This window comes from Emiliania huxleyi (genome assembly GCF_000372725.1).
Source record: "Emiliania huxleyi CCMP1516 unplaced genomic scaffold EMIHUscaffold_303, whole genome shotgun sequence".
In the NCBI taxonomy this organism is placed as follows: Eukaryota; Haptophyta; order Isochrysidales; family Noelaerhabdaceae; genus Emiliania; species Emiliania huxleyi.
Window position 1 is genome coordinate 1 of NW_005199744.1, and position 14385 is coordinate 14385.

Consider the following 14385-nt stretch of genomic DNA (forward strand, 5'->3'; position numbering starts at 1 on the left):
CGAGGTCGGCCTCGAGCCGCGCCTCCTCGGCCGCCAGCGCGTGCCGCTCCTCGTGCGACGCGAGGATCACCTCCACCGCCGACGCCGACGACGCGCGCGCCTCCTGCGCCACGAGCAGGATCGAGAGGCCGGCCGGGATGTTTGCGAGCGCGCGGTTGGCGATGTGCGCGAGGAGGGTGGACTTGCCCCTGCCGTTCGGGCCGAGGAAGCCGTACTTGCGCCCCTTCTTGAGCGAGAGCCGCGCGTTGGTGAAGAGCTCGACGCTCCCCGCGCGGATCGAGAAGGACGGGATCTCGAGGCCGTCGCCGAGCGACGACGCGCTCTGCACCACGCGGCTGCCTCCGTCGGAGGTCGCCACAAACTGCGAGCCGATCGCGCCGCCGCTCGAGCCCTCGTCACCATCCGCACTGGGCGCGGCGACGGCGGCGTACTCCTTCCACCGCTCCTCGGCCGCCTCGAGCTTCTTGAGCTGGCGCTTGTCCTTGCCGCTCAGCTTGCCGCCCTCCTTCGCCTTGAGCCGGAGCGTTGCGAGCTCGGCCTGAAGCGCGGCGAGCTTCGAGGCGTCCTCGTCCTCGTCCTCGCTCATGGGAGCGAACTTCGAGCGAGCCTCCCGCGTTCGGCGCGAAGCCACGGAAGTGTGTGCGCCGAGGGTTGGCGCGAGGGTGGGGGCGGCAGGCGGGTTTATACGCGAAGGGTTGGATTCGGGATGACTTTTTCTGTACTTGAGCACTTGAGCACTGGATAGGGTCGGTTCCGCATGGTACGGGACCCCTCGATCGTCTCGCCCACCCTCACTGGTGTGTTCATTGGGGGGGGTCATAACAAACACGGTACAGGATCGAGGTGCACGCTGCCAAAGCAGTGTCGTCCCCTCTCTCCCCGACGCGCGACGGCGATGGCGGTGTGACCGAGGGTGTGTACTTGTTACGTGAAAACCCGCTGGGACTCGGACGCCAGCACACACGGCTTGGTGTGGTATCGTCACGACCAAAACATGCAGTGAAAGAGAGAGCGCTCACTGCTGGCGTACTTCCCGGGAAACAGTGTCGCCCCCGGTACACAGCGCGCTGCGGGCTGTCCACACTGCTCAATGGTGCCTAGGTAGCGGAGAGCGAGCAGGGCGTGGGGCGCTGCCCTCACTCATGCCCGGACCTTCTCGAGCTCCACATCGCGCGCCGCCACCGTCCCCTTCAGCTCCGCCACCTGGTCGAGCGCGTCGCCGAGCAGCCCCTTTGCCACGCCCAGGTCGCGCAGCTGCTCCACGCCGCCGCTCGCCCGCACCTCGGCGGCGTTGTCGGCCACGTAGCGGCGGCACTGCGCGAGGAGCCACCCGTCGCCCGTCGCGTGCGCCGCCTCGAGCAGCGGCACGGCGCTCGCCGGCCCGACGCTCTCCAACAGCGCCTGCGCGCAGAGCAGCTCGAGGCGCGGCACCTGGTACATCTGCGCCAGCTGCCGCAGGTCGAGCGCGCGCTGCGCTCTGCCGCCCTCCTCCTCGCCGAGGTCGAGCTGGTCGGTGAAGAGGTAGCGGACGAGGGCGGTGAAGGTGGCGAGGTCCGTATTGGGCACCGTGACCTGCTCGGCGGCCGCTGCGAGAGACAGCGACGGGAGAGACATCCTCGCCGCACCAGAAGCAGGTCTTGGCGCCCGACTTGCCCGACCGCTTCGCCTCCTCGGCCGCCCGCTGGGCCTCCGCCGCAGCCGCCTCCGCCTTGGTGACGCGCTTGGCGAGCTCGGCCAGCTCCTTCTTGAACGACTCGACTGACCTCTCATGCTCGCGGTAGACGTCGTCGCGAAGGATGCGGTCGAGCGGCAGCTCCGGCAGGCCGCGCCCCGGGTACTTGCGGAAAAATCGCTCGATGTAGGTGAAGAACTGCTTGTGATGTCGCCCAGTCCAGACGAGAACTCGAGGATGAGTGAGGCCTCGGCCAGCATATCCCTCTCCCGGTAGTCTTTGCCCAGATTGCGGAGATGCTGGACGACCACGCTCCGCTCGCCAGATTTGAGGGCATGGTGGAGGCTGCCCGGGTCGTCTTTGGCCTGTCGCACGCACTTGACTGTCGACGGGTTCCGGCCGTAGATTGCGCCCTCGAAGACCGATCCCCCGCTCGCCAGGTCCTTGTCTGTGACTACGTACCCGGTGAGGAGGGAGACGCTAAGTGCGAGCGCGCCTGCCGAGCTGAGATTCTGCTTGGTCAGCTCGGCGACCTGTACCTCGGTCAGGGCGGACTCCTCCGCTGCCGCCGGCGCCGACGCGACGCGCACCGGCGGGGCGCTCGCCGATCGGGCCACCTGCAGGGTGCCTCCAGCCTGGGCGGCCCCAAGCCACCACGCTCGGAGGGTTGCCTGCAGATGGGGCGGCAGCGTGTCCCTGCCTACGGCTCTCGCAAAGTACGGCGAGAAGACGTCGACTATGCTCGCGTCGCCGAGCATGTTCTCCTGCAAATGCGCGGCGCTCGTCGCGTCACCAACCATAGCCTCGGCGACAACAGCGAGCTGTTCGTCTCCAAATGCTGTGACAAGGGACTTCCCGCCCCGCTTTGCCTCGAGGATCTCGAAGATGCGCGCGACCTCCGTCTCAGCCCCCGCGGCCACCCCGCCGTCCCCGGACGGCGAAACCTCTGCCAGAACCATGCCGGAAGCGCTGCCCGACGGGCCGCCCGCCTCTCCTGGCGACGGCGTGGCCCTGAGCGGCGCTGCTGCAGCCCTGAGCGCAGCCGGCACGTGCGGTGTGGATATGGCAGGATCGTCCCGGATGCTCAAAGAGAGGCTGATACCGGTACGACAGAAGCAAGACAGGCCGTGTGGGGTGTGGGTGTCACGAGGACAGACGTCCACGAAGACGGTGGACGGACGCAAACTCCTTATCCAATTCACACTCACGGCTGTCCTACTGGTCATATAGAAAGTCGGCCGTCCGCGAGCCCCCAGCTCGCCGACGGCGAGAGAGATGCCACGAGGGGTCGCGGTGGCGTCCATCGCCAGGCTCCCTAGCTCAACCGACGACCCTTCGGGATCGACGGCCGATCGTCATACGTCTGCACGCGGCCGGCCGGGCGAGAGGCTTGACACGATCCGACCCTGCGACCCTGACGCTGCTGCTCTAGCTATCAGACATGCGCTGCTGACTGCTGCCACAATGTGCGACCGGTGCTGGCCCACTTGGCGGCCTTCCCGGTCAGTGGTGAGGCGCAGTTCAGAGCTGTCGATGGCGCGATGCAGCACTGGTCCCACATTGGTGACACGAGACCACCACGTTTGCCAGTCCAAGAGAGAGGCACCGGCGCTGTCGTGAGAAGGTGCATGGCCCCTCTTGACTGCCCATGCGCGCGAGGCTGTGTAGGCATAGCCTCGAGAGTGCCAGCAGCCCATCCGAGGCGACGCGCATTGCGTCAGAACACAGAAGGCAGAAGCGTGCACGCGCTGGAAGGACACCTTCCTACTGGCCGTACGATCAGGTCGTCACTGAATGCTGGATACTAAGGCCGCGAGCTATGCAGGTGGTCAATTGTGCAGCAGGGCACGGTCAGCAGCGCCGACAGAGGCTGCTGTCGCAAGGCGGAAGGCGTGATAGCATGGTCGCAATATGTACCCAATACGCGAAATTCTGATGAAAACAAGTAGAAAATCGCGCAAAAAATGCGAAAAAAATCGGCGCCTGCGGCGGGCCGTGGGACCCCCCCCCCCCCCCGCATGGGTACCCCCTAGGGGCCCCGCCTCCCCCCAGTGCCCAGAGCGACCCCCGTGGGGGTTCACGGGAATGACCCCCCCCCCCCCCCCAGTCAGACAGACCTCAGACGCCCGACCGTCTCCTCGATACTGTAGCCTACGCACACCGTCTCCTCGATACTGTAGTTCACTCTCCGCCGCGCGCCTCGATCTTCTTGGGCAGTAGCTGGTTCGACAAGTCCCCCCCGTGGCCTAGGCAGCCATATTCACCCTTGCCCCAGCTCCAGACAGCGCCGTCGGCAGTGATGGCGAGGCTGTGGTACATTCCAGCCGACACAGCGACGACGCGCTGGCCAGCAAAGGCCTCGACCTTCTTGGGCAGCAGCTGGTGCTGCTCGTCGCCGTGGCCCAGCTGGCCCCCGCCTCCATTGCCCCAGCTCCAGACACTGCCGTCGGCGGTGAGGGCGAGGCTGTGAAAGTATCCAGCCGACACAGCGACGACGCGCTGGCCAGCAAAGGCCTCGACCTTCTTGGGCAGCAGCTGGTGCTGCTCGTCGCCGTGGCCTAGTCGGCCTTCGCCTCCATAGCCCCAGCTCCAGACGAAGCCGTCGGCGGTGAGGGCGAGGCTGTGGCTGCTTCCAGCCGACACGGCGACGACGCGCTGGCCAGCAAAGGCCTCGACCTTCTTGGGCAGCAGCTGCCGCTGCTCGTCGCCGTGGCCCAGCTGGCCCCCGCCTCCATTGCCCCAGCTCCAGACACTGCCGTCGGCGGTGAGGGCGAGGCAGTGGAAGAGTCCAGCCGAAACAGCGACGACGCGCCACCCAGCAAAGGCCTCGACCTTCTTGGGCAGCAGCTGGCGCTGCTCGTGGCCGTGGCCCAGCTGGCCAGAGTTGCCGCAGCCCCAGCTCCAGACAGCCCCGTCGGCGGTGATGGCGATGCTGTGGCTCTGTCCAGCCGACACAGCGACGACGCGCTGGCCAGCCAACGACTCGATCTTCTTCGGCAGCGGCTGGGCCTGCCAGTGGCCGTGGCCTAGCTGGCCGTTGCCTCCAAAGCCCCAGCTCCAGACACTGCCGCCGGCCGTGAGGGCGAGGCTGTGCCCGCCTCCAGCCGCCACGCTCCCAACGTGCTCTCCCAGCGGGGAGGGGAGGCGGGTCGGCGTGTTGAGCCGCGTCACGCCCTCGCCGTGCCCGAGCAGCCCTGGAGAGTAGGACGGCGCTGAGCCGCACGACGAGAGCCGCCCCTCGCCGTCGATGAAGAGGCTGTGCCGAAAGCCTGCCGCCCTCGCCGGCGGGTTGGACTCGCGCAGCAGCGCCGACAAGCACAGCCACCGCACGGCGCAGCCCTCGCCCTCTGGCTGCGCCGGCAGCTCGTGGCCGCGCTCTTGCGCCCGCAAGCGGATGCCCTCCACCGCGAGTGAAGTGTGGAAGAGCAGCGAGACGGCCGCGACGCGAGCGATGTCGACGGGGTCGCAGCGAGAGACGACGCGCAAGAGGAGGTCCGTGGGGAGATCGAGCAGGCGGGCGGGCGGCGGCGTGCTGGGCGAGGGAGCGGCGGCGGCGGTTTTGGCGAGGCGGCGCGAGCGGCGGCGCGGTGGGGTGGACATCGCGAGAAAAAGAATTTAAACAAAACAACTCTCTCACAGCAGACAGGCTCGACACAGGTGCGAACTGGCGCGTGCTAGTACTATCACCGGCACACCACCGGAGCCGCCTAAGCGACTCCGTTAAGAACGGCAATGCACTTAGCTCCGTGCACAATGCCGCTGTCCCCGCACGCTAGCTCGTTCACCGTCTGCCACGCCACGGCGGTGTGGAGAACGACAGACAAGCGCTGCATCTGCAGCCCGTGCCAGTTCTTGGTGGTCCATGTGACCTCATCGAGGTGCTGAGCGTGCGAAAGTTTGTTACTCAGCTGGTCCGCCGCCTGCCGAAGAATTCTGCGGACGCCGTCCCCGAAGCCGCCGAACGTCTCGAAGTCGAGCAAACGCAGGTCGCAATTCTTCTCCCGCGCGAACCGGTATTCGCCCTTCTCGTAGCGGGCCGTCACAGGTGCCCCCGCCTCCGCCTCCCCCTCACTCTCCCCCTCCTCCTCTTCCGCCGCCGCCGCCTCCGCCTCTGCATCCTCCGCCTCCCTCCCCCCCTCCCCCCCCCCTCCCGGTCGCGGCCATGCAGCATGCCCTAACACTAAGTCGAGCAGCGCCCGCTCGGTGTTGCCGAAGGCGACAAAAGCCCCCTTCCAGCCGAGCCGATCGCCACCCTTGCACGCAAGCGAGCTCGTCAGTTTCAAGTCGCCAACGAGGCGCACATGCCCTTTGCCGATGTTCGCCGCCGCCACGTCAGGTTGTTTTGGGTTACTGTAACTGAGGTGTGCAGTCGGCTCCATCTCGATGAGCATGCCCCACGCCGAGCGAAGGGTCTTGACGAGTCGTTTGAGCAGGTATTTGTGTCGTGTCGCGTGCTTCGCACGCGGGTTGACCATTGCGGCATCGCCGAGTTCTTCGTGCGGCTTGCCGTTTGGCGCCTTCTTGCCCGCCTCCACCGCCTGGCAGGCAACATCGAGCGGGAGGCCGAGGCGGCGCTGAACTGTCATGCGCATCGCCCACGTCTCCATCTTCATATCATCCCGCATGGGGATCGCATTCAGGAAGGCGCCAGCCCCCTCCTGGCTGACTGCGACGAACCGAATCGCCTCGCGCCAGCACTTGTGGTTCTTGCACCTGCCAGTCTTGTAGCGGCCGCCCTGCCGGGATGCCTCGCTGACGAAGGCGTCGGCGAGGGCGAGCCAGTTGCGATGGTGTACGCCGACGGTGTACCGCCGCTGCGCCTGCTGTAAGAACTCGCTGGTAGACGAGAACTCCGAAAGATCCAGCAGCTCCGCCGCCGGCGTAAGTTTGGGCGGGTGGTAGCGGCGCCGTGGCACCGCCTTGGTCTCCTGGAAGGGCCCGACGACGTCTTGGTATAGCGTGCGCCCGTCCCACTCGCGCCACGTCTTGCCGACCGCGTCGCGAACGGCGCGGAGGCGTTTGTGAGCCTCCCGAAGCTCGTCGAAGCGCTCTCCCGGCGCGAGGGCCACATCGAGGTCGCGGAATGGCTCGTGCAGCTCGCGTATCGGCCGCGTGACGAGGGCCCACGTGCCGACCCACGCTGCCTCACGGATGTCCATGGCACTGGTCAGGCCCATACCGCCCATCCTGACCGGGAGTCGGGCCTGCTGAACAGCGACCCGCCACCGTGGGCTGTTGCGTCCGACCCGCGCGCCACCCACGAGGGTGTAGAGCGCCTCCTCCATCAGGCGGTCGTGCTCGCGCGCGGCGTCCTGGGTCACCGACGGCGGCATAGTGCGAAGGAAGAAGGTGAGCGTGGTGTTGCTGCAGAAGCGGAGGAGCACCTGGGCGAGCTGCTGCGCGGTGTGGATCGTTTTGGTGTCGCGCAGCGCCACGATGCCCGAGAGCGGCTCCAGCGCCTTGCGGACGCGCTTGACGAGTTTGTCACGGCACCACGCCTTGTCCCCGAGGTACGCCCCGAGCACGCGAATACCGCGAAGGACGCCGTCTGCGGAGTCCGGCGTGCCCTTGACATCCGTGCGGTTGCGCACCGCGTCGAGCGAGCGCGGGTCGGGGGCCCACATGCACCGCTTGGACTTGTTGCTCTCGACGCCACTCCAGAGTTGAGCAAGGTCGTCGCCCTCGAGCATCGCCTCGAGAGCCGCCCTCGGCGCGTCCGCGACGTAGGTATCGTCTAAGTACGCGCAAATTAGGGCGGACGGGTTGCGCACCTGCATCTCGAGCAGGGTCCAATGATAGCCGACGGCGAAGAGGAAGGGCCCGAGAGGATCGCCCTGCGCGCAGCCCTCGGTCGACATGAAGGTGTCGCCCGAGCTGCACCGCGCCTCCGCGTTGAAGAGAAAGAGGCGGCGCTGCTCGCTATACCACAGCGCGACGGTCGGGATGAGCTCCGGGAACCACCGCCGCAGGCCCGCAAAGATGGCCTTGCGAGAGATGCAGTTGAAGCCGTTGCGCTTGTCGTCCGAGGCGATCGCGTGGCCGGGGTTGCGCCGCAGATGCTCCTGCAGCAGCTGGATCGCCACCTCGGCTCCGCCAGCGAGTCCCACGCCGACCTGCAGGGGGATGTTGCACGCCTTGACGCGCGCCTCCGCCTCCTCCGCCGACATGCCGAGCCCGCCGTCCTCGGTGGGGCGGAGGCAGATCTCGCGCATGCCGTCGCGGACCGTGCGTCTCATGTCGGGCGTGCCGCCGGTGAAGAGGTCGCACATGTCGGCGCTGCGATGCTTCATGAGCACGCGGTTGGCGAGGCGGCGGATCGCGGCGGGAATGCCGATGGGACGGGTGCCGGTGAGGTTGCCGTCGTCGTCTCTCTTCTCGATGCCGAGGAGGTTGAGGTCGCCCCAAATCTTTGTGGCCGACTCGTGCACCTCGCCGCGGTTGATGGAGGCGACGATGTCGAAGACGGAGGCGCGCCGGGAGAAGCGCCGGGAGAAGGAGGGAGAGCTCGCGCTTAAGACCCCCGACGCCCCTCTGCCGCTTCGCAGGCTGCCACCTTCAAGCTTCACGGCTCCAAGCTCGTCGTCGACGGCTCCTTCATCACCGAGGTACACATCGTCGCCCGGAAACTCTCCCCGCCCGCCTTGGCCAACGCCTCCTTCTTTGCCTGCGAGCTGAACGAGTTCAACACGGGCTGGAAGTTCATCAACGGAACGTGCTCAAGCCGATCGATCACGCTCGGCCTCTCCAGTCGCCCCTTGACGTGCGGCCACCTCCGCATCGAGACCAAGTTCTCCAGCGCTAGCTTCAAGTTCCGTGACGACTGGAGCGTGGTCGTCCGGGGCAACCACGTCTACGACCGCGTGAAAGGGCCGACGCACCGCCTCGACCTGACGCTCAAGGAGCTCAGCGGTAGCGCCGCCGCGCGTGCCCTTCCACATGGCTTGGTCGGCCAGTCCTTCGCATCGAGCAAGCCACGAGAGGGCAAGGTTGACCACTACCCGCGCGCGGGACGGTATGCCACCAGCGCTATGGCCGAGGGCGCGATTGAGGGAGTTGCGAGCATGTACGAGATGCCGTCGCCCTTCGAAACCCGATTCGCCTTCTCGCGCTTCGACGCCGCCGAGGTCCCCGTTCCCTCTCGGTGGCCACTCGCCTCGTATGCCTCGCAAGCGGTGCCGGGAAGCGAAAGAGTGGCAACGTCCACGGAGCGCGCCGAAGGTGATTGATATGGTGATGCGCACCTCCGCATATAAAGTACAACATAAAGCGTGTGTCTGCAGTCCCCAGTCCACGGCTGGGGGGAGAAACGACACAACGAGATCCAAATCTCGAGGATTGCATTGCGATTAGCGTGTGTATACGTCAATACGGTAGAGAGTATATACGGTGTTGTAGTACGGCGTAGAGTTTACACGCTCCCTTTTCTGATTTCTCTAACCAAGACGAGTAATAAACCCAGCGGCCGCGGGGCCTGAAGCGGGCGTGAGCCGTGACCGCCGTGCTAGCTTGTAGCTACGTACTCAGCGGTCTCTCCTCTGCGTGCGGAGCACAATCGGGCGCTCTTAAGCCGGCGCGGTGAGCACGTTAGGGCAAACGCCGTCGAGCTCCTCGATGGACCGGAGGGAGAGGCTGCCGTCGGTGGCGACGCTGAAGCTGGCCACGTTCTGGCTGTCCTGGTGAGGCAAGGCAGGGTAAGGTCAACGCCTCCGCACACACAAGGTCTCCTCGTCCACAGACAGGAGCCCGGCGGCGTTGGACGAGCGGCATCGGACGAGCAAGGCCCAGCCCGCGCGGGTGAGGTGTAGGTGTGTGTGTGTGCTGGCGGTCCTGGTTCCCCAAACGCGGAGAGGAGGGGAGGCGGGCGGGGCGCCAGGAGACACGAGCACTCTCGGGTCATCTCGATCTCGGGTGATCTCGATCTCGGGCGGTCTTGGGCGATCTCGCTCCACCTGGTTGCCCACGAGGAGGAGCGGGCCGCCGGGCGACGCGTAGTCGAGCACAAAACTGCGCGGGCAGACGCCGCCGCACGGCACGCGCTGCTTGAAAGCGAGCTCGCCTGACGAGATTGCCCGAGATCGCCCGAGATCGCCCGAGGTTGTCCGAGGTTGTCCGAGATTCGCCGAGGGGGGCTGCTTGCGGGCGAGGCTCGCCCGTGGCGGTGTCGATGTCGAAGGCGACGACGGCGCCGTCGGTGCGCGTCGTTGCGTACAGGCACCGCCTGGGCAAGTTCGGGGGGGGGCATTCAGGAAGGTTCTAGTTCTACAAGGTAGCATGTGCTCATCTCGGCTACCTCTCGGCTACGTCTCGGCTCCCTCTCGGCTCCCTCTCGGCTCCCTCTCGCCCGTCCGCAGAAACGAGCACATGTGACCCGCCGGAGTGGTGGGCGCGGCACGGCGAGACGCCTAGAACCTTCCTAGAGCCTTCCTAGAGCCTTCCTAGAGCCTTCCTCGGAGTGGTGGGCACGGCCACGGCGAAACGCCGTCGGGGAGGGTGTAGTAAGAGCCTGTTCACAGCGACACCGCCGTGAAGAGACGCCGTCCAGCCGCTCACGCGACGGGATGGGCGCGTGGCGACGAGCCGAACGGAGTCAGCCGTCCTTGCTCTGCGTCCCAGCGGCAGCCGACGATGTTGCCTAGGACGGAATCGGACGGAATCAGGACGGAATCCCCTCGGCTCCTCTCCGCTCCTCTCGGCTCCTCGCGGCTCCTCGCGGCTCCTCTCGGCTCCTCTCGGCTCCCCTCGGCTCATCTCGCCTCCTCTCGCCTCATCTCGCCTCATCTCGGCTCATCTCGGCTCATCTCGGCTCATCTCGGCTCATCTCGCCGTCGAGCTCGCAGAGGACGTAGACCCAGGGCCTGGTCGGGTGGAAGTCGAGGTGGCGAGGGCCACTCGCCTTGCGGACGTGTCGCGGACGTGTCTCCTTCTCTCCTCTTCTCTCCTCTCCTCTTCTCTCCTCTTCTCTTCTCTCCTCTCCTCTCCTCTCCTCTCCTCTCCTCTTCTCTCCTCTTCTCTCCTCTTCTCTGCTCTCCTCTCCTCTCCTCTCCTCTCCTCTCCTCTCCTCTCCTCTCCTCTCCTCCCCTCCCTTCCCTTCTCTCGGCCCACCTCGGGCAGCAGCAAGTGCCGCTCGCTGTTGGCCGCGCCGGCGAGCGAACCGCGGGCCACGTCGAACGCGTACACCCACACCCTCGACGCGCCTGCACTCGTCAGTGATGGCCCATGCGGAGTGATGGTCCGCGGAGGTGTCGCAGTCACACGCCCTCGACGCGCCCAGGTCGCAGGCGAGCGCCCACGCGCCGCTGCCCGGGTCGAGCCGCACCTGCGGGGGTTGTGGCAAGCCTCTCGCCGCATGATCAGCCCTGCCCGTGTGCAGTGACCTCGCCAACGGCACCTGGTGAGGGTGGCAAGCTTCTTGCCGGTCAGCGAGCTGCGGGTTCAGCCTGACGACGTGGTGCTTCGAGTCGGTGGCCGCCTACAGGAAGGGTCCAGGAACGGTCTACGAAAGGTCTAGGAAAAGCCTCGTGGTGCTTCGAGTCGGTGGCTGCCCCGACGCTGCCGTCGGCGGCGATCGGCAGCACCGACAGCGTCGACGCGCTGTAGTTGGCACAGAGCGCCCACGCCCCGTCGGCAGATAAGCAAAAGTGCGCCGGGTTGCCGAGGGCGTCGGCGCTGCTAAACTCCTCGAGCATGCCATCAGCGGCTACCTTGTACGCGCGGAGCTTGCCGCTGCCCGCGGCGTACACGCAGCCATTGCTGGGATGCTTTTCCATCCAGCCGACATGGTGTTTCAGCTCCGAGAAGCCCACCCTCTCGCCCGCCCGGTAGACCATGACGCCCTTCTTCTCCACGGCGGGCGGCGGCAGCTTGCCGTACGCCGGGGAGTCCGACACCTTGACCTGGGCTGCGGGCGATGAGCCGACGTAGCTGTACATCTTCGCTCCCGCCGACGATGTGTCCGGCGCAACCGCGCTGAATGGCTCGAATAAAAGAAAATAACCGGTGGGAAACGCAAAAATCCTGCTGAGCTCATCCCTGCATCGTAATGTCCGCTTGTGTTCGTGTCGTACGCGCTTTCTCTTCCGAACACGCCCCCCCCCCCCCCCCCCCCCCCGGCGGCAGCGGCGGCAAGCAACTCCAGCAAGGGCGACATACCCCGAAACGTTTCGACGGTGATCTAAATCATCGTGTGAACAGGAGCCCCACTCTCAAATTTTCTCTTCGCCTGCGGCGCGCCGCACTTGTCATTTTCCCCAAGTCTGCGGTGTTCTGGGCGGTAGTGTGGATGGAGGTGTGTGCGTCTTCCTGTCATCCCAAGTGGTGGCAGACTGCGGACAGACTGCGGACTTGCGACATCGGTCCAGCGCTTCCTTAACCTTATTGTCATTTTACCTAAAAATTCCTAGATAGATCCCGGCTGACCTGGGGAAGCTAAAAAGAAACCACGGTGAGGTGTGGGAGGGGTGGGTGGAAAGGCTTAGAAACGGCGGCGTGCCGCGGAGCACTTGGAGTACTTGGAGTGCAGTCATTAGCCTCCCTTCCAGGGCCGGGGAGCTAAGAAGCGCACCCAGCGGGCCGGATGATCGGGATCGGGTTACGGGCTAGAGCCCTAGCCCCTAGGGGGGGTGCGCGGTCGCAGGGCAAGGGCCGTAAAAGTAAACACGGGTCTCCGAGGGTTGGCCCTGCGCTTTGGGTTTCCCCTAGCCCCTAGGGGGGCTACGCGACCATCGAGGTCGACCTAAAGCACGAGAAGGCCGCGGGCGACCGCGAGTCGGTTCAGGCCGCGGAGCGCTCGTGGGCCGACAAAGCTGATGAGATCGAAGAGACCAAGCTGCGCGTGCCGCTGGAAGAGGGCACGCAGCGTCGTGCCTGCAGTCTTCTCGACGTGGTGGAAGAAGACGACCGAGCAATTCGGCAGCGGCGCGCCGAGCATTGGGTGTGCGGCGCCACTACACTTCAGCGATCAGTGGAGTGGTGTTGTCAGCGTTCTGCGACAGCAGCGTGTCAGCGTTCCTGCGGCTGGTTCCTGCCGCAGCAAGTTGTGCTTGAGGCACTTTTGGCTCCAAAAACACACACCACCGACCCCAGACGAATCACAGACGATACTATCTTTCCCCCTCTCTTCACTCATCTCGTCTCTCACAAAAATCCCCCCGCCCGTCGCGACCATCTCGTTTTCTTTTAGTTTTCGACAAACAATCTACAGTTCTACACACAGGTGGGCGGGTGCTAGTACCGGCCGCCTGGGGAATATTTCGGGTTGACCGTGACATGACGCCTCGATTGCAATGGCCTCTCGCCCTTGTCTTGGCTTGCCAGCGTCCCGGACTTGTTCTTGGCTTCGGCCTGCGTCCCGCGGCATGATCTCACCAGGCTCGAGGCACTGGGCCGTCTCTGCGCTGCTCGCCTACGCCTCTCTCGTCCCAAAAGCGAGCGCACAGCCATTTCCGCCGCCGCCGCCGCCGCCGCCACCGTCACTGCCACTGTCGCTGCCGTCACTGCCGTCGCCGCTGTCGCCGCCGTCTCCGCCCTCGTACCCGCTCGCATACTACACCGTCACCACGACGCCGGGATCGTACCCTAGAGAGGTGAGCTGGGACCTCCGCTGCGGCGGTGCGGTCGTGCTCTCGTCGGCGCCCTACACCGGCTCAGACTTCCAGACCGAGTACGGCGTCTCCCTCTCGCCCGGCGTCGAGTGCGAGCTCGTCATGAAGGACTCGTACGGCGACGGCTGGAACGACGCCACTTGGTCGGGCCTCGGGCAGGAGGGCCTCACCTTTGCCTCTGGGTCCGAGGAGAGGAAGTCTTTTGTGGTGCCGTTTGCGCCGCCCTCCCCGCCGCCCTCCCCGCCGGCGCCCCCCCCGCCGCCCTCGCCGTCGACGCCACCGCCCTCACCGCCGTCACCGCCCGCCTCGCCGCCGCCGCCACCTATCCACTGGGAACCAACAGTCGACCTTCCGGGGTATCAGTGGCAGACCGATTGTGCGCTCGGTGCGATGGTCTCGAGCCCCGGAGGCAGCCACGCTGCCGAGTGCTTTGGCCTATGGGCCACATCTACAGGCGGCTGTCAGTGCGAGTATTCCAATCTGACCGAGACGCTCGATACCTTTCAGCAGTATGGTCGCATGGGCCTGAAGTATGAGGGCCCATGCAACTGCGGCCATCTCTATTATACGCCAGTGGCGAGAATTCGCTGGCGCTCGTACCTCACCGGAGAGTACACGTGTACGAGGGCAGTATGGGACCCGACTGTGGAGACCTGGGGACACTGGCTGGTGGGTCACGACTGCGGAGACTATGCGCCCTTTGACCCAGCGTCTTACTCCGTGTGGATACTCTTCATGCGCTTGGACCCGCCCTCACTGCCACCGCCGCCGCCGCCTCCCTCCGCATCGCCGTCGCCGCCGCCTCCCTCCGCATCACCGTCGCCGCCGCCTCCGTCCCCACCGCCCTCGTCGCCACCACCTTCCCCGCCCCCCTCGCCTCCGCCCCCCTCGCCTCCGCCGCCCTCGCCGCCGCCGCTGCCGCCGCCGCCCTCGCCGCCGCCCCCCTTGCCGCCGCCCCCCTCGCCGCCGCCGCCCGGCCCGCCACCGCCCTCGCCACCGCCTCCCAGCCCGCCGACCCCTTCGCCGACGCCGCCCAGCCCGCCGCCGTCCTCGCCGCCGGCACCCAGTCCGCCACCCCCGAGCCCGCCGACGCCCTCGGCGCCGCCCCCGAGA

At 66.4% G+C, this 14385-nt stretch overlaps 4 protein-coding genes across 4 annotated transcripts in view; 1 reads left to right on the forward strand and 3 right to left on the reverse strand.

Annotated features, from left to right (window-relative positions):
• Nucleotides 1–70: 70 nt before the first annotated feature.
• Nucleotides 71–586, reverse strand: EMIHUDRAFT_116655 (hypothetical protein; the record flags this gene model as incomplete). Its single annotated transcript, XM_005774932.1, has 1 exon — nucleotides 71–586. A coding segment is annotated over one exon (516 nt), but the record flags the coding sequence as incomplete, so codon positions are not given.
• Nucleotides 587–1140: 554 nt separating this feature from the next.
• Nucleotides 1141–2631, reverse strand: EMIHUDRAFT_116656 (hypothetical protein; the record flags this gene model as incomplete). The annotated part of the gene is made up of 3 exons (XM_005774933.1): nucleotides 1141–1572; nucleotides 1613–1870; nucleotides 1981–2631. 3 exons carry the CDS (start codon nucleotides 2629–2631, stop codon nucleotides 1141–1143), a joined length of 1341 nt encoding a protein of 446 aa, XP_005774990.1.
• Nucleotides 2632–10120: 7489 nt separating this feature from the next.
• On the reverse strand, nucleotides 10121–12599 carry EMIHUDRAFT_458123 (hypothetical protein; the record flags this gene model as incomplete). Its single annotated transcript, XM_005774934.1, has 8 exons — nucleotides 10121–10175; nucleotides 10251–10304; nucleotides 10496–10565; nucleotides 10775–10856; nucleotides 10927–10988; nucleotides 11061–11141; nucleotides 11221–11646; nucleotides 12432–12599. Coding segments are annotated over 8 exons (996 nt in total), but the record flags the coding sequence as incomplete, so codon positions are not given.
• A 355-nt stretch (nucleotides 12600–12954) lies between these two features.
• EMIHUDRAFT_116658 (hypothetical protein) overlaps nucleotides 12955–14385 on the forward strand; it is a gene marked incomplete at both ends in the record, with an annotated part of 5327 nt that continues 3896 nt past the window's right edge. The window contains one exon of the mRNA XM_005774935.1: nucleotides 12955–13941. Coding sequence (XP_005774992.1) covers nucleotides 12955–13941 — 987 coding nt within the window. The remainder of the gene's footprint in view (nucleotides 13942–14385) is intronic.